We start from the raw sequence: 25,169 nt of genomic DNA, 5'->3' as shown, positions 1-25,169 counted from the left end.
TGCACAAATGGTCTTTAGTAACACCTGATTATCCCCATACATTAGCTGGTTTCAATCTGCATTCAATAGATTCAGGTAAAACACGGATTGCATTTTTTTTATATACAAAAGCTACAATGAGTAGTTCCCCATTATTCAATAACTATAAAAGGAAATAACGGTCAACAGTTTTGTACCCAGTCATAATTATAAATGGTGTCAGAGGCAATTCTCAATTACCTGTGATCACATAAGTTAGGCCGTACCCAAAAATTGCTTGCCGATTCGTAAGAACATGGGGCCTTGCGATCCAACAAGTGGACAACCTAGATATCCATCAGGTGTTTCTACATTCTAGTATATCCGCGGTTTATACGTAAACTATTGCCGGTGTCGCAGATTATTTTGATAAGTTAGATAATTTATATATAATTTAATGGATGCGATAAATAGTTGTAGTGCCATGTTACACATAGACCAAACAGTCTCAGTTATTAACACAAATAACAAAAGCAGTCGATATGGTTGTTCACTGGGCTCCGCTAAGCTCAAAGCAAATCAGCTTCGCCAATTGTCTATATAGACCGTCTGCTCCAGTAATTTCACCGTCTTATAAATTCTTAGCATCGTTAGTTGGTCTTGGTTTGAGTCATGACATGAACAATTAATGACTACAAAACGAGGAAAAACCTCTTTTTTTAATTGTAATTTAAGTGTCAATTCATTTTCTTAACCAAACTTGCTCAAAATGTAAACTTAAGATGTTTGTGATAAAATGACGAAAATCGCATTCTTCACGGGATGGCGGAAAGAGCGAGAAGGAACACCACATTCAGACCCGACCCTATGATGTGCGGGGCCCAAAGCAGCAAAAGCGATGAGAGGGGCCCCAAGCAAAAAAAAATGCATTGCCTGAAAACGCGGTGCCCAAGGCGGTTGCCTCGTTCGCCTCGCCCAAGGGCCGGGCCTGACCGTATTTGCTCGTGTATAACGCGCAGTCAAATGCGAACAACATCTACCTCTATCTGTCGTTTCGTCATGCGCCCTAGCCTGTTTTGGCCTACTGCTCCTCCAATCCGCAGTGGCATAATACACCCCCAATCTTCTGAAGCTAAATGCACCCCAGACTTCTATGGCTAGATGCGCCCAAATCTTCTGTACCGAAACGCGCCCCATTATACTGTGGCTAAATGCGCCCCAGTCTTCCGTGGCATAATATGTACCAGTTTGCCGTGGCATAATGCGTCTGTAATCAGAATCTACACTGCCAGTTCAAATCTGAATTTCAAGTGAACAGCACTGACACTAATCTGTCGGCACGTTACTAAGGACGTATTTGGGTTAGCTCCGCTAGCATTTGCACTCTAAATATGCGCAAATAGGAAAATCGAATGTTCGCTAATAAAAATCCGATTTCAAAATCACGTACTGTTGTTTAAACAGAAATGAGGTAGTGGTGTGTAAGTTTCCATACATACTAGCAGTCGGTAGGCGTTACCTGTAAATGCAGATCTGTTATGGAGTGTCTAGATGCACGAAGCCTATAGATATGTCCAAGGGCGGAGTGTGCCTGCAATAGACAAAATGTAAAACACAGAGGAACCAGTTTTTGTTTTGGCAATATACTATATTATTCGCACACCATCCCGTTTGTTTGTATCCCCATACCGACTTTAAACACAAAAGGCTCCAAGGATATAAAAAATGCACAAAACTTTGTAATTTCATTCATTGATTTATAAGTTTTAACCTAAACTACTGCCAGGGGAGTCCCAAAAATGGTAAACTTGCTGGCGTTTCGAATCAAACGTGAGTTTCTTTAGGAACACGGTAACCATATTTGCATGAGCTAGTCGATGTTTTCATGCAACAGCTGTAATATAGTTGAATGTATGTAGAAAATGCAAAATAATATTGAAGAGTGAGCAAGAAGCCGATTTTTGGTATATTATGTATACCTTATATTTTCTGTAACTTCTGGTATATGATTTTATTTAATTTTCGTAATTTTTATTCATTGTCGTAAACTGTTTAGAATATTTTGTTACATATTGTGTGCGTAATTTGGCTCGGTTGAAAACACAAATCAGGTAGGATCTATAAATAGCTGTTTACCTACGTATTCACAATTAGTAATAATAATCGTACTAATAAGACTTAAAATAGCGCATATGGCGTATGGAAGTTTCGAGAAGAATTTCGTGGCTTCCCCATTGGTTGCGTGAGTTCATGTGAATTTAATACGTCGTGACTTAGTACGTGGTAAATCAATAGTGTATGTTGTCATATGGGGTCCATTTCGAAATACAGTCGCAATTTAAGGAGAAAGTTAAGCATTCAGTTTCATTCCGATTCCTGGAGTCATTCACACTTTTTGCGTTCCTAATGTAAGTCTGCAGACGCATTTAATGTTGTACTTAGATATTTTTCGAGATGAAAAATATTTTTTGGACTGTTCAGTGGTGATAGAAAGTGCTCATTATTTGGACAAACATATTATTCTGAAACTGTTATAAATTATTCGAAAGAATTCTGGACAACGCCATCTTGACAACTTCACGATTCTTTGAGGACCAATACATTTCCGGTATTGAAATTATATGAGACTTTTCATTCGTTTAGGACTTTCAAAGACTTTTGTAAGGACAAATTAGGATTCACTTAATTACGCTATAAGTTCCTTTTACATTTTTCATTTATCACATTAATAATTAAATTGTTAGTTGAGTTTTACAAACGTTTTGGGTTTGCTTCTTTTCTGTTACTTAAGTTTGTTACCACAGAGTCATAAGAGGTATAACTTTGATTTGATTTAAATCGCCTGAAGTGAATATAGATTGGGAAACATCCTTACTTGAAGACGAGTCCGAGTTACATGAGATAGGCTGATGTTTTATATACACCTCAGCTCTGGCCGCATTGTCGACGAAAGGACGCCCATGGTGAGATAATGCTGGCTTTATTCTATTTATATCAAGCCATAATTCCACTTTGGAAATACGTTGTATCGACCTTAAATCTGAGTATTTTCTACAGCTAAGAAAGATCGTATCCATAATTAGAATAAATCGATGTTGAGACATGACTTCAGTATGTGTAGGAGTTATCCCAGTAGTTGACGGGACAAAAAAACTCGAGATAGCGCGTGCGGTGCAAATAAAACGCTCTTGCAGTCCATTTTGGATGCAGTTGTAGTTTTCACGTAAATTACTTTTATATCAAAAGTTATATTTACAGAAATACCGCAAACCGATTCATTGGCAATGTGCCTCAGTAAACGTACCTGTAGGATCCGTACCACAAGATACCAGAATACCCGTTAAACCGCATATCCTTATATAATATATTATACATTACGTAGACGCTTTGGAACGTTTTATAGTATACTTTATCTGTTATAACAACGTCTGGATATAACGCTATAATGTCATGGTGTCTCTTGAGCAGCATTATATCTGAATTCATGGTATTTTCAAATGACCTTAAAAAACACGTACGCTTGTTTTGCATTTTTCTGAATTTGAAAGGTTACATTTCATTGCAAGATAGTGTAGAGCAGGAAAGTGAAACCTACGGCCCGAGTCTTGGCTTTATACGCCTATTTACATCATAAAGGGTGGCTTTGACAATCTCTTTTCCGCCCTTCGACCTCGAGGAAGCAAAACATGTCCGGTGTAGAGCTTAGGTAATGTTGGCATTTTTTTTTTGCAAGAAAACACAACACACTTTCAAAATAAATCGCAAATAAAATTTGAAAGACACAACACAAATAAAGGTCAAATAAACAGTCGAAAGAATAAATGAAGCATTTTAGAACCAGCAAAATATAAGAATTAAAAGTATATGATTTCATTTTGTTTGAAAATATAAACAAAAAGGAGGCTAGTATGTTTAATAACAATAGCTCATATTCCATGCTAATTTTATTTATTAATTTTCATTGTGTGTTTGTAAAGTTGATCAAGGTTTCATTAGGCACCAAAAAAAAAAAAAAAAAAAAAAAAAAATTAAAAAATAAATGAGGAAGGTGTTTCAAAATCATAATTTTTAATCCCGGGTGACACTTAAACACACGCGCGCGCGTTTTGCATTCTTAGTTTTACTGAAGCATAATCAGAATAAAATTTAATGGTAAATACAATCAAACTCTGTTTAACTTATGACTGAATTAATTCAGAACGTTTTCAAAGCCAAATGACAATTACATCCCCCACCAATATACCCACACAAAGGAATGAAGGTTGATTGCTTCAAAATATAAATTGGACTATGGGCTATGGTGTACTAAGCCTTTGTCAATAATTGACTTACAGGATGTGCACATCTGTAGCATTCAGCCCATACTAAGGAATGCGTACTAAAATTCCAGTCATTCATTCCATTGCAAATATTGTAACATATTTCAAGAAAATGCAACAAATCCTATGTTGATCTTGGGATAGGTTGTTTCCATGGTAATGTCTGATGTAAGCAAGATAGTCTTGCTGTATTTGAGCTTAACACTGATGTACCGAACTTTCTCATTATAAATGTATAAAAATGAAGGATTTAAAGAACTTAATTAGTGTAATAATACTTTGAATGGCATACAGCGGAAAAATCGTGGTGAACAAATTGTTTTTGTAATTATGAATCGTAGATGGATTTCGAACTAATTACTTAATGCGTGTTAATTAAAGCAGTTATTTGGTGCATATTTGAAGGATGCAATGCTGAAATGAATCCCTGCAAATACACATACTATGCACATTAATTTAACAGAAATTGTGTAGCTTCCAATTTATTTGAATTTTTATTTGGATGCAAACAAAACGTCATTACATAGCTGTTATTTTATTGTTTTCTTCACTAACACAATTTTTAAATAAAATTGGTCTTTGCTACTTAAATATTGATTTATTTGTAGAAATATATTCTAAATAGCTTAAACCTATCATGGGACGAGTATGGCAAGTAAGTCACTGTGTTTGGACCTTAAATTTGTGACCAGTGGCTTCGCATGACACTCCGCTTAGACCAGTGATTTGTAAGATGAATTGTACTATGCGGCAAACTTCATTAGAAAAATTCTTATCAAACTCTGCATATGCTAGTGTTTCTAAAAATGCAAAACAAAAATGTGTGCATACTTTCTCTTGTCATCAAGGTACCGCCATGCTACTTGGGCCAATCGGCTGTTATTGCATTTTATTGTAGTCTCTGAGAAAATCATTTGTGCGTTTCCTATGAATTTTCCTGGAGTTTTGTTACTAAGTTATTAGCATTTAATAGAAATCAACATTAAATCCTAAACAGAAAATAAAGTGTTTATGCAATACAGCCTCCTGGCTTTTGTGTTAGATGACAAAATAAACCGGTGTAATTCAGCTTTTTTTAAGGGGGTGGGGGGCACTGTCACTAAATATTCCAGCCATTTCATGTAAACTCACTATTTCCAAACTATGCAAAATAAACTATTCTGATTTTTGCTTAGGTCGTGTACAAGCCATCGTCTTCCAAAGCTAAGATAGTCTTGGCGCATCTGGACGTATAACTAATCCACTTGATTTAATCAAACATGTAGAGAAATGGAGAAAATATATAAGAAACGTAATTCTTGTTGTGATTCATAGTCGACAGTATGAGCTTAAAAAAACCTAAATAATTCGTGAACATATTAAATGTCATTTGTTTTTCAAAAGTTAGATGCTAAGCAGCTTACCTGCGCAGTGAGCCAAGCAGCTACGGAGGAAATGATCAGCAGGTGCATCAGCATGAAGGTCAACCAGAACAAGTTGATCAACAGTAGGGATATGTGAATGCCAATAGAATAAATGAGGGTATACATCACGATACAAAACATAGGGATATTTGCGGCATAAGCTGCAGCGATTATTGCCATATAGATCCGATTAAGAATGGTAACCAGTGAGCAAAGGTCTTCGTGACGTAACCGGAAGTCTTCTAGATTTCCCTCTAAGTGTCCTTCCTTCGAAATGGCAGACGATAATTCTTTTGTGAGTTTTTGGAACTGTAGGCCCAGTGCAATGCAAAGTACCGTGTATAGCGCAATTGGAAAGAAAGATGACGCTGAAATGAAAATTGCAAGACCACCTAACAAAATTTTAAATTGGAGTTTCGTCTCGTACAAGTTGCCATGGCGCCAAATGACTTCCAGAAAAATGTTCTCAAGAACCGGTACGTATATCAAGACGAGGGTGAATACCACGGAGTTTCCGATGATGAAAATCCATGTAGCCACAATCGTTTTTGTCAGAAGTGATTTGCAAAATTTGTCCAACCCAACGCCGTGACATATCTTGTTCCAAGTAGTGAAATATTCCGGGAATCCGTCTTGGCGATAGCAGTAGATGAATAGGACAAGCACCTTTATAGTACATTCTGCGCTCCAAATTAAGAACAGTACCTTTTGGAAGAACTGATGCTCATAACCCTCGCCAATATAGAATATGGTCACGGAACGAAGGACGTTTGCAATCATAAATACAGACACAAAAGCACACCACCCGACGACCCTTTCCATTTGCACTTTGCCATCGCGTACTTTTGTTCTTGCGAAAAATAGTCCAAATAATCGCATGCAGAGAAATAATGGGCGTAAATGACGATACAAATTTGTCTTTCTAAAGTCAGACTGACTGCCTCCTTGATCGCTCTCCATCACAACTTTCTCAATGAGAGTTTCTTCTTTAGCCTCGTGATTACTATTAAATATTTCACGACTTTTACTGTCACACAGATTAATAGAATTGTTGCGACATCGATACATAGCTTTCAAGATGCGAGATCTATACGTAACAAAATGCGTCCAAAATCGGTATATGTCCTAGACTCCGTGTGCATTCAAACCAATTAGAATTCCAGCTGATGGCTTTATTAGAACCTGAAATTCTGCAAGCCAATACGGTGCAATATAATCACAAATCCCATGTGTAGATGGTACACTTCGTCCAAAAAGGCCAAGCTTTGAACAAGTATTCAGTCTTTAGTATACTTTATATTGCACAAAAATCCGCTACAAAAATTGAAGTTGATGATAATATAATTTATTCTTCCTATGATCATCGACTTAGTTCCTTCATTAACCCTGAACAAAACATCCGACATAAGGTCTATATTTTACCAGTAATTATGTAATTCATCAAAGTAAATTTCAATCGTTGATTTAAAAAATTTCACAGAAAATCATTTGCTTCCATTGGTCGGCTTGCACTGAAATAAAAATTTACAGTTAATTATGACATTTTGTATTCAAAGTCTGTATGAATTAAAGGACATTGCCGAAGCTTCTGGGAATCTTCAGTGCAGGTTGATACAAGTGAAAAAGCATCGAATGTGTTTTACGGGTTATTTAGTTCTTATCTCTGAAGAAAACTGATAATTATTTTTTGTTCTTTATGTTCTTTGAAATCGTCATTGGCTATTTTGTTATCAATTTTGTATGTACACAGAGAAACTAAGAATCTAATATTGTGGATGGGTATCAAGAATCAAAGTCTCCTAATACGCACTCTTTCAACTGCTCCCATCCACGAATCAAAGTGTCTGTATACGCTCCGTTGAAATTGTTCCCATCCACGAATCAAATTGCCCCAATAAGTATCCTTTAAACCGCTCCCATCTACGTGTCAAAGTGTAATAATATGCACCCTTTAAATTGCTCCCACCCGCATTTTCAAGTGTCCTCATATGCACCCATTAAACTGCTCCCATTAACGTACTAATTTATATTAAAAAAATCGAAAATGCAGGCTGAGCAAATTCATCAGATTTAATCGTGATGTTGTTTCCGTGTGTCTCAGATTACAGCAAATAAACAGTTTTAACCCCAATTAGATATGTGATAAAATTTCAGCATTAATTCAATACAAATAACAGCTGTGCTTGATTTTAATTCTCAAACATTCCATTGATTTATTGCTGTTATAACAATGCTCGTTTGTACATGCAGTCCATGAATAGTCATCCACATTTGGCGTGGCAATCCTCATAAATGCCAGTCAATAAAAAATACTAATGGAAGGAATCCTTAATTTGTTTCCATGTTAATTACTTCATTTGGGGTCCATCGCCCAGGCATATAACAATTAAATTAAGCTCAACTCTTTTCAAGCAGACTCTTTCGTGGGTCCGTCGGACGTTTCGTAGTCTAGTTCAGCCAGACTAGCCATCATTCAGAACATCTCACTCGACGCAATTATTTACAAAAATAGATTCAAACTTTTGCCGGGTGCATACGTCCGTGCGCCGTCAATGGATGCAAGTACGACACATAGGCCTACATGAACAGTACTGTGAAACTGTAATGACGTCATACAACACTGACGGAGACCGTAACGTGTTAACCCTCATTATTCATTTTAACATATTTCTTGAAAGACGCTGATAACAATGACCCTCACCATTTTGAGTGATATATCAATTTAAAGTTCTTTTTGGTGAAAGTAGTTCCCAACATGGCCCACGAATGACATCTGAGGTTACATTACAAGTAACTGAATCAACGGAGGACATTCCGATTGAGATCTCCTAACTGTGAACGTGACTAAACATTTGACAAAGATGGAGTCATCAAAGTCGACTTGAACTCGACAAAGCTTATCAAATAATTGCATTAATTGCATAAATTGCATTAATTGCATAAATTCATTACTTGCTGAGTTGTCGTTGCTTTCGTGGCTGAGAAGCAAAAAATGAAATTTGTTGTATTTTTTTTTTGTTGTTGTTTATTCGCAACATCGTTTCCCTCCGTATTGCTCATTTTCTTATGAGCTTGAACATATTGCTGAATATAAAAAGGATTTTGTGGATAATATAATATACCCGTATTTCATGAATTTTTTTCGTACCCTTTAATTTTTCGTACACAATCCAGTTATCAAAATGATAATAATTTAAATGTATCATAATTTTTCGTACATATCACTTTGTATTTTTTGAAAACATCCACTAAATTATCTGATATAAAATTTTTACTAAGATTAAAAGGATCGAAAATACCGTAATACCATTTTGTTTTTACAAAATTTAATAATTAATTGTTGGTGAGAAACTGCAACAATTATTAATGCATAAGCATGGGCTCCCGTAGCATAAGTCAAGGGGGGTCACATACTGCAAATATATATATATATATATATATATATATATATATATATATATATATATATATATATATATATATATATATATATATATCATAGGGATTTAGTTCAAAACGCTAGGTAAATGTCAGCTTTAGTTTCAGACTGCTTACTATACTAACTCTCCCGCCGTGACTGACTGACTGACCTTTGCAAAAAAAATCCTGACCCCCCCCCCCCGCAAAAAATCCTGCAGGTGCCCATGTGCATAAGCTCTCTTATTGTCACTGCAATATCTACAGGTGTTTTTTAACAAGTGGACAAAGGACTTCACATACCACACTTTTAAGTATTATCGTTAATTAGTTCTCCTTATTAAGTCCGTCACCGTAACAAAACACCACGTGCATTTTAAAAGTGTTCGGAAGCCCTTTGAAGTTTTCTTATCCAACAAAAATTACATCTCAGTACAGTCTTATTGTCTCATGATAGTCATACAAACATCAAATTAAAAAAAACTTGTCTTTTTCCATCGTAAATTTTAAAGTCACAGACTCCGTTAAATCATATTCGTGTATATATGATGAACATTTTATTGCAAATCTATTCTACGATTTATACTATGTACCCCGCCATTATCTTTACTGGCGAGTTCGAATAACAAGTAATGCATATGATTGCTTGTCCTTATAACATATGCCTTATGGACAACAGCTTCAATAGCACATTGACACATTTTCATTTCCCTAAAGAGAGCCTATTTCCCTACATTCAGCCTCGCTGAATTGAGCTCTTCTGTCCATACTTGTCCTCAGTCTGGTTTGAACAGAATAACCAAAGCACTAAGCATGTAAATACTACTGCATAGCCCTATGGTTGTTGTGACAATGTGTGTGTGTGTGTGTGTGTGTGTGTGTGTGTGTGTGATTTTTATTTTTAACGTAGCTTTAACAATTTTCCAGTCATATCGCTACGATGTCTGCAGTGTGGCAGTTTAAAGTGATGTCTAGTACTGGGGCATCATGCCGCAGACATGTATCATCATGTCCCACCTAGTCACATTATTCTGATACCAGGCCGACCTAACACTAACCTCATAATGCTGAGCGCCTAGCGAGGCAGCTGTTAGTACCATTTTTAGAAGTCTTTGGTATGACTCGGCCGGGGTTCGAACCCACGACTTCCCGCATCCGGCGCGTGTGACAATGTACATCGTAATTAATACAAGAATGAATTGTTGATAATGGAACATAGTAGGGTCGTAATACATTAGGATTATCACAATTGTCAGGTAACTAAAAATAGTCTCTTTTTTTTCTCTCTTTGCAAAAGCTACAAATAAAAACCACCCTAAATAAATACGGTCTTGTACACTGAACAAATTTTGTTTCATCTCTCTCTCTCTCTCTCTCACACACACACACAGACACACACACACGCGCGCGCACACGTGCGCGCGCTCTCACACGCATTAACTTAAACGTGATTTCAAGTTCTTTATTTTTTATTGCAATTTGATAATGAGATTATTGTTGCTGTAAAAATACAAGCTGCGCCTAATTTCTTGACAATGTGGTCTCATATCGTTGCATACAACTTACCAATAAATAATACCCATAACTAATACATGTTCAAACCATCTTAATAATTTTGCCAACATTATACAACATAACAGCTACATATGCTCTAAATGAAGATGAGCTTGCTCACTGAGACATAATCATGTCTCTCTTTCTCTCGTTCACTAATAACAAAAAAAAAAACATTCTTTTTGAGTGCTTTTATTTTTATTGTAATTAGATTCCTGAGTTGAGAGCAGAATGAAACAGAAAATATAAGTTTACTTTGTACGTTTGTACCGTTAGGTTGTCGAGTAGCTTGTGTTCCGTAGAACTTGTTCAGGTAGGATCCCTTTATTCTTCGTACACGGTCAGTACCACCAAATGATAATTATTTATTTTACATATAATTTTTCGTACACTGAAATTAATAAATATTTACATGAAATACGATATAAATGAAACGAAACCAGCTAAAGGTTTTGTGCAAAAGATTTGTGATCGATCTTGGTCGGACTGCTGACTACCCCTGAATTTCAAATTATAGATTTTCCAGGAAGTAATTTTGTTCATAATTAACAAAAACGCTTCACCGATATTCATTTTGCCGCGCATAAAGAATGCCATTATAATGTTGTTTTTTTTTAAAAAAAATTGCCACATTTGCAATGAACCGAGACAGAGCAGAAAATAAAATTCCACCGATGAAGGCACTAACTATATCACATCCGAGGCTGATAGTGTGCGTTAACTAACCGTAAGGTAAATCTAAATTCAACCGAATTGTCAGTAAGATCCAGTCGAATGCAGCATAGTGCCAATTGTCATTGGTCGAATTCCATTGTTTTAACCGTCTCGTTCGAATTCAAAACACGCAAATACGTATTCACTCCATTGTCGTGCGTATATGCCTTTGACCGTACAATGCGAACGTTCGTCCGTAGATTAAATAAAGAATTGTACGAGTGATCCATTTTCACGGTATCAGTAAGTATCTCAAAATTTCTCCTATATTTGAAAGGATACTTCAGACAAGACCAATATTTTTGGCCAAATTTGAGAGAGTCAAAATGGATACAAAAATGTTGTAAGTTTAAAAATGAATATGTAGAAAAACCTTTTTTATTCTTGAAAATAAGGGTTGAGAAATTCCTCAATTAAGAGAAAATCATCTTGAATTCCTTAGAGATAAAAGCAAAACTTTAATATGAGAATTTAAAACATTATGAGGCGTATTATTTGAGATCTTCAGTGAAACTGGGGTCAGGATTGAAGGTTTTTCATACTAGTTACTTCATATTTGTTCACTTTACGCTTGTTTAAATTTTATTACGCACATGTTTTCACGTGTACAGTCTGTGGGGGTGTGTTGGTTGTCTAGGGGTGGGGTTCTTCTTATAGACTTTAACGAATTATGAGAAGTTCCCCTGGTCCTTATTCAGAAGGTCAATTCTGGACACTATATTATTTATTGACTAAATATATTTATGGCTACGAGCCCCCAGTCAGCAATGCCGACAGTTAAATTAAAAGAAATACAAAGATGAAATTTAAACAATAACAATTTAATAAATGAAATTTAAAAGAATTTAAAGTAATCAATGTCTCTCTTTCACCCAATGATCCCTTTGATCATCATTTGAGTTCACAGTGTGAGGAGATTTTTCCCTTCTTGAGTGCTACTCATCTAAATCTCTTCGTTCCCTTGTCTTTCTCTCCTTTCGTGATCTCCACTTCCGCTTCCTCTTCTATAATCCTTGTTCCTTGCCGTTATCTTGACTTCCGGTTCCTCTTCTAGTATCCGGAACCCTTGACGATATCCCTTGAGGTCACCCGAAATTCACTCGGTATCTCTCACCGTCACCCGAAATTCTCTGAACTTCTCTCGTCCCCCGAAATTCTCTGAAATTCTTTCGTCCCCCGAAAGCTTCCTGTTGAAAGGTATAATGCATTAGCATAGGGTTATAAAAATCTTCCCTCACACTACGTCACTGAACTGAACCATCAGTTTAAGGCGGGACATTTGGGTCGCGCATGCGCACACATCGAAATTCCCATACACTTCCGCCGCTTACAAAAATGGCGCCATAACACAATCACACAAAGGATTCAAATATCTACATACTGAGCCCTATCAGTATATACATACAAAATATTTCAAATATGATTGTACTAAAATATTACTACGATTAGTAATATGACTATCTATATATTTATATATATTTATATATATTTCCTACACAAGCGTACCAAATCCACAGTATTCACATTCAAATGGTGATAAACGGCAATCCGTTACTCAATGGCAAAATCTATCATTACGTAAACAAATTTCTTGTCTACCAAAATATAACTACGCAAAGAATTACAATATTAATTCTTATAGCGGCTAGCGAGCAATACAATTCTTCACAAATACAAATCGTCCTTTCAAAAGGGCGTAAACGTAATAATCCACGAAATAATATGCACACATATTACTAGCGAAAGAAGAGAACATTTTCGCCTCACAAAATAAGGTGTACATAGTAACATTATGAATAATGATGCAACGAATCAACATCGTAATCAATCGTAAACAAAAGTACTAGCTAAAGTCATGAAAAAAAATGCAAAATATTAAGGTCATAATTAACTATTCATACTTCAATACAAGTAAAATGTATACATACGACAAATTCTCTTCAATTAACAGCAGTCGTATCAAGCAGAATCAACGTAACATCAAACTTACCTGATCGAAGCTATTTCATGAATTTCCTAAATTCCGCCAATTTTTACGAATGGCTAACGGAGTGTGTGTCACTGCGACTCTTAAACACCAACTGACGAATTTCAGGCTTGTACAAGTCTTATTCCAGCTTCTCGAATCAAGTCCCACCTACAACGCATCCCGATTGGATGGCGACGGACTCTGGTCATTTGATCGAACTGTCAATCATAAAAATGTCAGTCTGTGTGTCCCCATGTACTGTCCAGCCTACCATTGTCGGCTTCCGGCTCTTTGAAGTTGTCTACGTCACGTGTTCCCATGTACAAAGATTCCCGCCAGATTTCCACTCAAGAGCTCAAACAAAGACGGGGTTACGTAAGAGGATTAGCCAACTTAGGCACTTGGAAAAACAAAGCTTACCTGGCTCCACTTACAGACTTATAAATACATGTATAATACAAGGGGTTGGGGTAAAACATCACATCCCCCCACGCTTGAGAATAAAATCAGGATTTTATTCACTCAAACTAAAAAAGCAAAAGCGTTACACGATATAAAGAACAAAATCAGCAAAATGAACTAAATGCTAAACTGAGTATGAACACGAAAATATAACAAATGATCTATATCATTTCGGCGCTTCTACTCATGAAATCTGCGCCTACGTTTTCAGATCCTTTCACGTATCTGATCTGCATCTGGTACTGCTGTAAAAACAGCGACCATCGCATCAATCGACCATTGGACAACTTTGCCTGCGCCAGATAGGCGAGTGGTTGGTGGTCGGTCTCCAATATGAACTTACGTCCATATAGGTATCGCTCGAACCGTGATATGCCGAACACGATTCCAAGACATTCCCTCTCCGATACTGAGTAATTCTTCTCGGCAGCAGACAACTTCCGGCTGCCGTATGCGACAGGAAAAAGTGTCTTGTCATGCTCCTGGAGCAGTACTGCTCCCAGTCCCGTGTCGCATGCATCGGTGCGCAGAACGAATTCTTTATCCAAGTCCGGTAGACGAACAACTGCGTCGGATGTAAGTCTATCCTTTAGCGTTTGGAATGCGTGCTCACACGCATCTGTCCAAACGAACTTACTCGGGGTCCGTTTCTTGGTTAGGTCAGACAACGGGCCCGCAATCGCGCTGAAATTAGCGACATACCTCCGGTAATATCCGGCCAGTCCCAGGAATGACCTCACTTCCGTTTTCGTGGTGGGGCGTGCGGCGTTTCTCAACTGCTCCACCTTCGACTTCTCTGGAGACAGCGTGCCTTGGCTCAGGGTATGTCCTAAATAGTCTAATGTCCTGAAACCAAGGTGACATTTGGAAGGGCGGGCTGTCAAGCCCTCCTGACGTAGCCGCTCCAAAACGTCAGCTAACAGAGCGAGGTGTTCACCCCATGTCTCTGTAGCTAACAAGAGGTCATCCATGAAGTTGTGGACACCCCTATCGCGCAAGGGCTCCAACAACTTCCGCATCATTCTGGTAAAGACGCTGGGCGCGTTTTGTACCCCGAACGGCATCACCAACCATTGGTATGTCCCGTCGGGAGTAGCAAAAGCAAGCTTCGGTCGGTCTTCTTTCCTTACCGGAATTTGCCAATACCCCTTGGACAAATCCAGTTTGGAAAAATATTTCGCTTTCGAGACCGAAGCGAAGATATGTTCGGGGTCAGGTAGCATTTCAACTTGAAATTCTGTCACCTGATTCAGCTTCCGGTAGTCGACGCAGAACCGATGGGTGCCGTCCTTCTTCTGCACTAAGACTACTGGTGAGCTGTACGGAGAGTCGGCAGGTTCGATTACTCCTAGAGCAATCATCTGCTCGATTTCTTCCCTTACAACTTGTCGTTTCGCGTGGGGCAAGGGGTAGGGTTTACGCTGAACTGGTCGGTCGTCCACCATCTTTAACCCGAACTCGACAAGCGTCGTCCTCCCGGGTTTTTCTGTTAGCACGTCGGAATATCCGGCCAGCAAGGTCTCTATCTCGTTCCGCTGCCCTTCAGTTAACATGGGGTCACACTCCACGTCCGACGGAGTCTCGGCCCTCGTTAATGGACAGCTCGGGACAGTGTTAGCACCTTCCGTATCGCCTTCGATATCCTCGGTGACTATCGCTGCGACAACAAAATCGCTGGCGGTCTCCCTTTCCCGGTACCTCTTGAGCAAATTGGCATGGTACAATTTCTCTTTCGTCGGTAGCTGTATCCGGTAGGTTTGACCTCCGACCTTCTTGGTGACGACGTATGGACCCCTCCAGGAAACTTGCAACTTGTTGTGTTCCTGGGGCAACAACAACAACACTTTGTCCCCTACCTCAAACTGACGTGGTTTTGCGCGCTTATTGTAATTTTTCGCCTGTTGCGCCTTAGCTCGTTTGAGATTTTCTTGCGCGAGAGAACAAACCTCTTCCAGTTTGTTGCGCAAGTCCGCGACGTACTGGTAGGTAGTGCGTACTTCCTCTACAGCGTGGTCGTCTGTCCACAGCTGTCTCAGTACGGCGATTGGGCCGCGTACGGTTCTCCCGTACAAGAGTTCAAAGGGAGAGAACCCCAAACTCGCTTGCGGTACTTCCCGGTATGCAAAAAGCATGGCCGGAATATACCGGTCCCAATCCTTGGGGCGGCCTTCGCACAATTTCTTGAGCGTGTTTTTCAAGGTCCCATTAAACCGTTCGACCAATCCGTTACATTGGGGGTGATACGGTGTAGTCGTGAGGTGTTTAATCGACATGAGACGATTCACCTCCGCCATCACACGACTCATAAATTGTGTTCCTTGATCGGTCAAGATCTCGTCGGGCACTCCGACTCTTGACCAGATCGCAAACAGAGCTTCCGCGACGGTTTCCGTGTCAATGTTACGCAACGCAACGGCCTCCGGATAGCGTGTAGCATAATCGACAACCGTTAAAATATATCGATTTCCGTGCGCAGACGCGGGTTTTATCGGTCCGATTAAATCCATGGCAACACGTCTAAATGGTTCATCGATAAGGGGCGTACTCCCCAAAGGGATGGGTCGCTGATCCGTTTTCGGTGCCATTCTCTGGCATTTGTCACAGGAGAGACAGAACCGTTTTACGTCTCCCTGGACCCCTGGCCAGTAAAACTCTTTTACAAGACGGTCACGCGTCTTAGCAATTCCCATGTGTCCACCCATGAGACTCTCGTGTGCAAGTTTCAGTACTTCGCAACGCTTTTCCTTTGGCACGACGACTTGCTTGAAGTGTTCGTTGTGTTTCCTGGCGTGGCGATACAAGATTCCCTTCTTGTAGACAAACTTCACCGCGCCGTTCGGAGTTTCCCTTTCTGTTCCCGCTTCTGCGTGTTTGTGCAACTGCGCCAGAGTTGCGTCCTCCTGTTGCAGCTTCCTTAACTCCGCTGGAATAACATTACTAACCGGTGTCGATGTAACTTGGATTGGCTTTTGTTTCGGCTGTCGACTCATGGCCCTGGTTTCAACAGCACTCACTGGCATAGGTGTGCAGGTTTCGGGGTTCGGCTGGGGTAACACATAACGGCAACCCAATATGACGTCATGTGATAGCCCCTCCAAGCAAGCAGCTTCAATTTTCCCCTTCACGTATGGTGAATCGAGGTCAATGACAGCTACTGGTAATGAGTCACGCGCGCAGTTCGCGTACTGAACTTCTATTACCTCCCCTGTATAGTCCTCCGGCTTGACATATTTCTTGTCGACAAGCGCGGGGACGCTGCACCCAGTGTCATACAAGATGGTGGCGCCTTCACCATTGACAGTTGCGGCCGCAAGGTTGGCTGGGTTGCGACTCGCTTCCGGCACACCTTCCTTCTTAGCTACGACATTCACCTGGGTCTGCCTGCCCTTGGGACAGTCCCTGGCAAAATGCCCCAGGCGCTTGCAATTAAAACATGTCGGCGGCCCTCGCCGACTTGCAAGTCCTGGTTTCGTGGGTGAGGCCTGTCCAGGTCGATAGGCGGCAGCCCTACCTGTAGGTGCCCCTCCGACCTTCCCGTCGCCCTGACGGTTACGGACAGCCGGCTCAACCTCCCCCATACGACGCGACTCAGAGGGTCGGGGTCGGTCAGCAACCCCGGAACCTCCACTCTTCGAGTGCGCCTGCTCGTATCGCTCCGCCATGTTAGCGATCTCTTCGAGCGTCCGGTGTTCTCTTTCTGCTAAGAAAACTGTCAACTCGCGACGGTAAGTACCCAGGACATGTTCCTTGAGTATTACCTCGCGTAGCCCTTCGTACGTGCGTTCGACTTCGGCCATTTTCATCCACTTCTCGAATAAACCTCGAACACGGTTGTGGAATTGAGAGTGGGTCTCTGTTACCTTTTTCACCGAGTCCCGGAAAAGTTTCCGGTAAGTCTCGGCGGTCAGCCGATAATGGCAGAGAAGCGCCTTCTTGAGGGCAGTGTAGTCATCAGCCTCTTCTGCAGTTAAGCCGTGGTAGACTTCCCGAGCTGCACCTTGCAAAAAGGCTGAGACATTAATGGCCCAGTGCTGTTCAGGGACCTGATGAGCGCGTGCGAGTTTCTCAAACTGGACGAGAAAATCGTCAATAGCCTCCTCCCTATCATTGAAGCGTGACATGTTGATCTGGACTATCCGGTGGTCGATGAAAGGTCGGCCGGTTGTTCCAGAGCTTGTACTGGCGTCGTCCCGTCCGTTGGTCCTAACTTCAACTCTGACCTTTTCCATCTCCAGAGTGTGAGCGAGTCTGGCTAGCTCCAGCTCTTTCTGGGCGTCTCGGTCCGCTGCTTCTCGGTCCGCTGCGATCTTGGCTAACTCTTGGTCCGCTGCTATCTTGGCTAGTTCTCTCTGGGCTTCTCTTTCCGCTGCTTTTTCGGCCTTCCATTCCTTGATCCTTTCTTCTATAAAGGTTGCCAGGCGATCTCCCTCGTATCCAAGATCTTCCGACCCCATGGCGCGGTATTCCTTTATCATTTGTCGTTCGGTAGCCATTATATTAATGTAAAGTGATACCTTGTCTCAAAATTCAAACAATATACAGATATTTGTAATACCAGTTTAAATACTTACCTGTCGACAACAACTAGTTTCGTTCAGGTAAGATATTTGTTCGATATCTGCTTCACACGTACTGCTATGAATGGAAGATCTACAAAGCCTGCACATATGACAATAAAAATACAAGATGAGAAAATCACAAAATTTCAAATACAAAGAATGGAAAATATCTCACACTGTTCACTAATACTTCTACCAATAACTTTAAGTCCCAAAATAATATATATGTCTAATTCATATCCCGGACGAAGCGCCCACTGTGGGGGTGTAGTGGTTGTCTAGGGGTGGGGTTCTTCTTATAGACTTTAACGAATTATGAGAAGTTCCCCTGGTCCTTATTCAGAAGGTCAATTCTGGACACTATATTATTTATTGACTAAATATATTTATGGCTACGAGCCCCCAGTCAGCAATGCCGACAGTTAAATTAAAAGAAATACAAAGATGAAATTTAAACAATAACAATTTAATAAATGAAATTTAAAAGAATTTAAAGTAATCAATGTCTCTCTTTCACCCAATGATCCCTTTGATCATCATTTGAGTTCACAGTGTGAGGAGATTTTTCCCTTCTTGAGTGCTACTCATCTAAATCTCTTCGTTCCCTTGTCTTTCTCTCCTTTCGTGATCTCCACTTCCGCTTCCTCTTCTATAATCCTTGTTCCTTGCCGTTATCTTGACTTCCGGTTCCTCTTCTAGTATCCGGAACCCTTGACGATATCCCTTGAGGTCACCCGAAATTCACTCGGTATCTCTCACCGTCACCCGAAATTCTCTGAACTTCTCTCGTCCCCCGAAATTCTCTGAAATTCTTTCGTCCCCCGAAAGCTTCCTGTTGAAAGGTATAATGCATTAGCATAGGGTTATAAAAATCTTCCCTCACACTACGTCACTGAACTGAACCATCAGTTTAAGGCGGGACATTTGGGTCGCGCATGCGCACACATCGAAATTCCCATACACTTCCGCCGCTTACAAAAATGGCGCCATAACACAATCACACAAAGGATTCAAATATCTACATACTGAGCCCTATCAGTATATACATACAAAATATTTCAAATATGATTGTACTAAAATATTACTACGATTAGTAATATGACTATCTATATATTTATATATATTTATATATATTTCCTACACAAGCGTACCAAATCCACAGTATTCACATTCAAATGGTGATAAACGGCAATCCGTTACTCAATGGCAAAATCTATCATTACGTAAACAAATTTCTTGTCTACCAAAATATAACTACGCAAAGAATTACAATATTAATTCTTATAGCGGCTAGCGAGCAATACAATTCTTCACAAATACAAATCGTCCTTTCAAAAGGGCGTAAACGTAATAATCCACGAAATAATATGCACACATATTACTAGCGAAAGAAGAGAACATTTTCGCCTCACAAAATAAGGTGTACATAGTAACATTATGAATAATGATGCAACGAATCAACATCGTAATCAATCGTAAACAAAAGTACTAGCTAAAGTCATGAAAAAAAATGCAAAATATTAAGGTCATAATTAACTATTCATACTTCAATACAAGTAAAATGTATACATACGACAAATTCTCTTCAATTAACAGCAGTCGTATCAAGCAGAATCAACGTAACATCAAACTTACCTGATCGAAGCTATTTCATGAATTTCCTAAATTCCGCCAATTTTTACGAATGGCTAACGGAGTGTGTGTCACTGCGACTCTTAAACACCAACTGACGAATTTCAGGCTTGTACAAGTCTTATTCCAGCTTCTCGAATCAAGTCCCACCTACAACGCATCCCGATTGGATGGCGACGGACTCTGGTCATTTGATCGAACTGTCAATCATAAAAATGTCAGTCTGTGTGTCCCCATGTACTGTCCAGCCTACCATTGTCGGCTTCCGGCTCTTTGAAGTTGTCTACGTCACGTGTTCCCATGTACAAAGATTCCCGCCAGATTTCCACTCAAGAGCTCAAACAAAGACGGGGTTACGTAAGAGGATTAGCCAACTTAGGCACTTGGAAAAACAAAGCTTACCTGGCTCCACTTACAGACTTATAAATACATGTATAATACAAGGGGTTGGGGTAAAACATCACACAGTCCAAAAACTAAACGTTAACGTTTCATCCGTTTCACAATCTCAACACTTGACAGTTGACAAAAATATGAATATTTCCGAAGTATCGTAGAAAAAATCTCAATTTGAGGAAAAATTTAATAGAACAGGGACCAGAGAACACTCTTACGACTTTATACATAACGCATTTTCTTTAATACAGTTGAGACATAAATTCTTGAGTTACTTCTACACTTATTTCTACACTTATTTCCGAATAGTAACATTTTCACATGATTTTTTTTCGGATGGAAATGAAAGAGCTTCTCTCTTAGCAAATGATCTGGGCAACTAGTACAATAAATTATAGATCGTCATTATATCACTGCTAGCAAACAGCGAGACGAATTTTCAACGCTTGGTAGTACATCGTATACATTTTTTAGATATTGTCTTCTAATAATATCGCATTAAATCAACGAGAAGTCGATATTTTAATTTTCCTTTGCTTTAGAAATCAAAATTTCCCAGTTGTATCCTTTAATATCCTTTGCATAACATAGCAGATGTACACAGAGTTTGCATAGAAAAACCTTAATATCATATGCACTTGTGTAAGACAATGTTCATTTACAGAAAATCACTGATAACAAAAATAAAAGTTGAGGTACCTGCAGTTTTCCATCATTCATCCTCCAGCTTGATTTATTCTAATCCCCTGGTAATTTTGAAAAACAGTTTTGCAAAGCAATAAAGGCAGGCATATGATTGATAGACTGGTTATGAACGGCACATTAACAAATGAAAAGTTATTTAGCTGACATTGTTTTGTCCAGAGACAGAGACATGCTAACCAGTTCTGCCAGGTCTAGGCACGATGCGATCCCACATTAATCTAGTCGAGAGTCAGGCACGTGGTTACATGATGAATTCGAAAAATAATGGCAAATTCAACAATGTAGTTTTGAGCTTGTCAATACTTCGCACGTAAGGCTCATCCAAAACTTAGACGAACTAATCCGTCTAGTGCGTAATTATTCCAATGTGTGATCTGCCTGTACAGTTAATCTTTCTCAGAAAGTAAATGTTTCCTAAATGCTAATATTAATTCCTAATTATAACTAATTATAAGCACAGTTACACTGAGCAATCATTCGATTAAAGATGTTGACACGTTTAATAAGGGATGCACAATAAGTATTTGGTATACGAATATGCTTTCACCTACCAGAAAATAGTTCAGTTTATACAGCAAAGTGATGATGGATTTATAACTTTCGCGGATTTGGTATTTTGATGCCGAAAGTTTAAATATTTGATAGTGTGAACATAATGTATACGGGAAGAGTGGATCAGAACGGCTATACGTCATCTGTACTTTAAAAAAAAATATATCTGTTTATGAATTTTTGTAGTTTTCCTAAATTTGCCCAATACGCATATTACACCAGAATTAGTGTTTAATGTAAATCAAACCAGGTTAGCAATTAAAATTCGATGGGCATTACGTGATCAATGATTCCACGTGAAATTTGTTAAACATTCGCCGCAAAAGAGCGAATCTCGCAACCGCCACGCTCGTATTATGCAACGTCTGTACAACGGAATAAGATCTTGTGCACACAGACTGTTTGGAAAAGGATCCAAGACTTAGGAAGAAATCAGATAAAGCAGCTTTAAACATCCACTAAACTGTTTATGAGTGGGCAATACATTTCACGTTAATTCTAATTTTTTTCGTTGCTCTGTTTAGCTGAATAATTAATTTCAAATCAACATTGTTGCATTTTGGTCTCATTTTTTAAATGTGACTAACAAGTTTTATACAGAAGTAACTTCACAAAGATACTGTATAAAATCCATCGCTGCATTTGAACAACTGTGAAACCTTTCACGTGAACAAAAATAATGTTAGAAATAACAGCCTTTTAGAAAGCCACTAATTTAGAAACGAAATTTTAATGTATTATTTTAATATAGAGTTCAAGTTTTTGAGTAATCTGCCGAGAAATCAACCGCATTAAAGACAATTGAAATGAAAGGAACAGAACCCCAACACCGTAGTAGTTTTAACTTCAGAAATGTCATGGATATGTAGCAAGACCTAAGTTGACGAAATTCGGACAATTTAATTTGCTTCCAACGGTGCCCTGCAGAGGCGGATAGGAATGGGGTGGGGCGGAGGAACAGGCCCCACCCCACACCAGTAGTCACACTCTTGCGACAAAAGAATAGCGCGAAACAAGCGGAGTGTTTTCTAGAGTAAATATTCATAAAGGTAGATGGTTAATATTATGCCCTGAAACGCTTAAAATGCAGAAGCTTCAAGGGACTTCGCCCCCTAGGTCCCCAACGGGGGTTCTGCGCCAAATACCCATCGACTACTTGTTTCCGATTCCCTCCAAACGATGTTTCATGATCTGCCCCTGCCCTGAATAAAGCATCTATATGTCAGTTGTTGAGACATTAAGACTGACTTTCCGGTTTATATACTAGTACAACTTATACTGGCTTTCTTGCTGGCGTGTAGGACTCAAGATCAGATGGGCTAGCATGAGGTATCCTTGAGCAAGACGTTTTACTCAAACCGCCTCGCCAAGATATAACTTTCATGCGTTGATGTGTTATAAAACACAAAAACCCTGAAACCAACAGCAAACCTTGTGATGTAGAAACATAAAACTTAAACGCGTGAGTAGTAAAGCCAACCGCTCCGATTATCTGAGTTTACTTTTAACAAAGAAACAGTACTTTTAAATATTAGTACCTCAATAAAATAATTATTAGAACTTCCTTTTTAATAACTTTTTACAGGAATTTCACTTTGCAAATATTTATATTAAAGGATCAAAATTGTAATTTTCTCTACCCCCAGAGAGTACGATATTTAGTGGTGAATTAATTAAAATAATTGTATAACTTTTGAATAAATATACTTTCATTAAAACTTTAAGACCTTTAAACTATATTCTTGTTATGAATCTTACTGAGGGTGGATGGCAAAATACAATTCAGTAATCTGAATTTAGTTGTGTTCAGAGACAATAAATCATATTACTGGACGGTAAAAGCAAGTGTGTGTGGGTGATTTTGATTTTTAACGTAACTTTAAAAAATTTTTCAGTCATACGATATCTGCAGTGTGGCAGTTTATGGTGATGCCTAGTACCGGGGCATCATGTCGCAGACATGTAGCATGATGTCCCACCCAGTCACATTATACTGACACCAGGCCGACCAGTCCTAACACTAACCTCTTTATGCTGAGCGCCAAGCGAGGCAGCTATTAGTACCATTTTTATAAGCCTTTGGTATGACTCGGCCGGGGATCGAACCCACGACTTCCCGCATCCGAGGCCACCGGAGCGGTGTGTTAAAAGTTAGATAAGACTATTTAACAAAATTGGCTATTTTCTGTGAGTATTGCCTTCATTATCTATGTTAAACAATTAATGGAATTTGGTAAAACTAGGATCTAATTTATAGTTTCTCGATATCAGCGTGATTCTATTGTGTTTAAAGAGTTTACATTAAAACATAATGATATTCATGCATTACACTGAAGAGCTCAATCTAACATACATACATTCGTACGTAGAGAACTTACCATCGTACGTAGAGAGAACTTACCTTCGTACGTAGAGAGAACTTACCCTCGTACGTAGAGAGAGGCTTTGCGTAGCTATCCCGCACGTGGCTGTTGAAGACGCTATTTCCAGATAAAAACTGCTGCTGAATTTCCCACCTAACTGCTGATGTACATTGTCTGATTGATTCATATTTCATATGTAATGTACCGGTGCTAATATTCCATTGAATAGGAAACATTTTCATGGCAGGTGTCCATTCTGGCATTAGGTTGGCATTATCAATATCATAAACTAAAATATTTTGATCAGGTTTCCTTTCATATCAGTTAACATTCTTCCTAGGTCAATTGTGAAATGAAATATGAATGCAATCCCTGCAGGAAGTCTTGATTTTAGAAATGTGATCGCAAGTTAAATTGCGTCTGGGCTGATTCATGCATTTACAAATTGCGAACGTTAAGTCCTATGCGTATGCTGAGAATTATTCAAAATACATTTCTTTCTTTCCAATGATTTGAAAAAAAGCCATTAAGTTTATCTCTCTCCGTTTATCTTGTGGCATCAATTAAGTTATCAGTCTAAAAACACATAATGCAACAATCTCAATATCATAAGTGCGTACTCCAGAAGCTGCTGCTGTTTATATATACTTTATACGAACGGCTGTAGCATCAATGCTATTTTCTGATCCAGCAGTATAATGATGGATGATTGCAAACCACTTTATTCTGGTACTGAGGACTACTTAACAACGAGGGCTTTACCTTGGAAAATATACAAGTATGCTATTAAGATGGAAGTTCATGGTAATTGTCAACAATCCTTCAACCACTACCTACTTTTGCTACTTCGCCTATTGTATGATTTAGTTTAGCAAACAAAATGAAGCCGTACTAAGCGACAGCTGAAGAAGAGAGAAAAAAAAACAACACAAGAGATAGAAAACATGGAATAAGGAACAAAGATGCCAGCAGTGTGCATATAAATATGAGAGTGATTCAGGGTATTCGATAACTTGTTATTACACATCGGAAGTCATTTCAGGGTATTCGATAACTTGTTATTACACACCGGAAGTCATTGATGGTGAACGGTTTAACTATAAATGTCATAGGGCGATACTATACGCAATTATGAAGAGAAAAGATGAAAGACATGCAATCATATG

At 39.0% G+C, this 25,169-nt stretch overlaps 1 protein-coding gene across 4 annotated transcripts in view; it reads right to left on the bottom strand.

Moving 5' to 3' along the window:
• LOC149770072 (uncharacterized) overlaps positions 1–24,736 on the bottom strand; it is a 29,183-nt gene extending 4,447 nt beyond the window's left edge. The window contains exons 1-3 of one of the 4 annotated variants that reach the window (XM_089949431.1): positions 24,042–24,736; positions 5,681–7,191; positions 1,478–1,549 (exon numbers count right to left, since the gene is read on the bottom strand). In XM_089949431.1, the coding sequence (XP_089805557.1) occupies positions 1,478–1,549; positions 5,681–6,748 (1,140 nt within the window). In that variant the 5' untranslated portion in view covers positions 6,749–7,191; positions 24,042–24,736. Of the gene's footprint in view, positions 1–1,477; positions 1,550–5,680; positions 8,379–21,082; positions 21,370–24,041 lie in introns of those variants that run through there. The other 3 variants (XM_089949430.1, XM_089949432.1, XM_089949433.1) reach the window with 3 other exon arrangements.
• Between the last annotated feature and the right edge of the window lie 433 nt (positions 24,737–25,169).

Source organism: Sinohyriopsis cumingii, unplaced genomic scaffold (assembly GCF_028554795.1).
Source record: "Sinohyriopsis cumingii isolate HCF-2022 unplaced genomic scaffold, ASM2855479v2 utg002725l, whole genome shotgun sequence".
In the NCBI taxonomy this organism is placed as follows: Eukaryota; Metazoa; Mollusca; class Bivalvia; order Unionida; family Unionidae; genus Sinohyriopsis; species Sinohyriopsis cumingii.
This window is presented reverse-complemented; position numbering and strand designations above follow the sequence as displayed.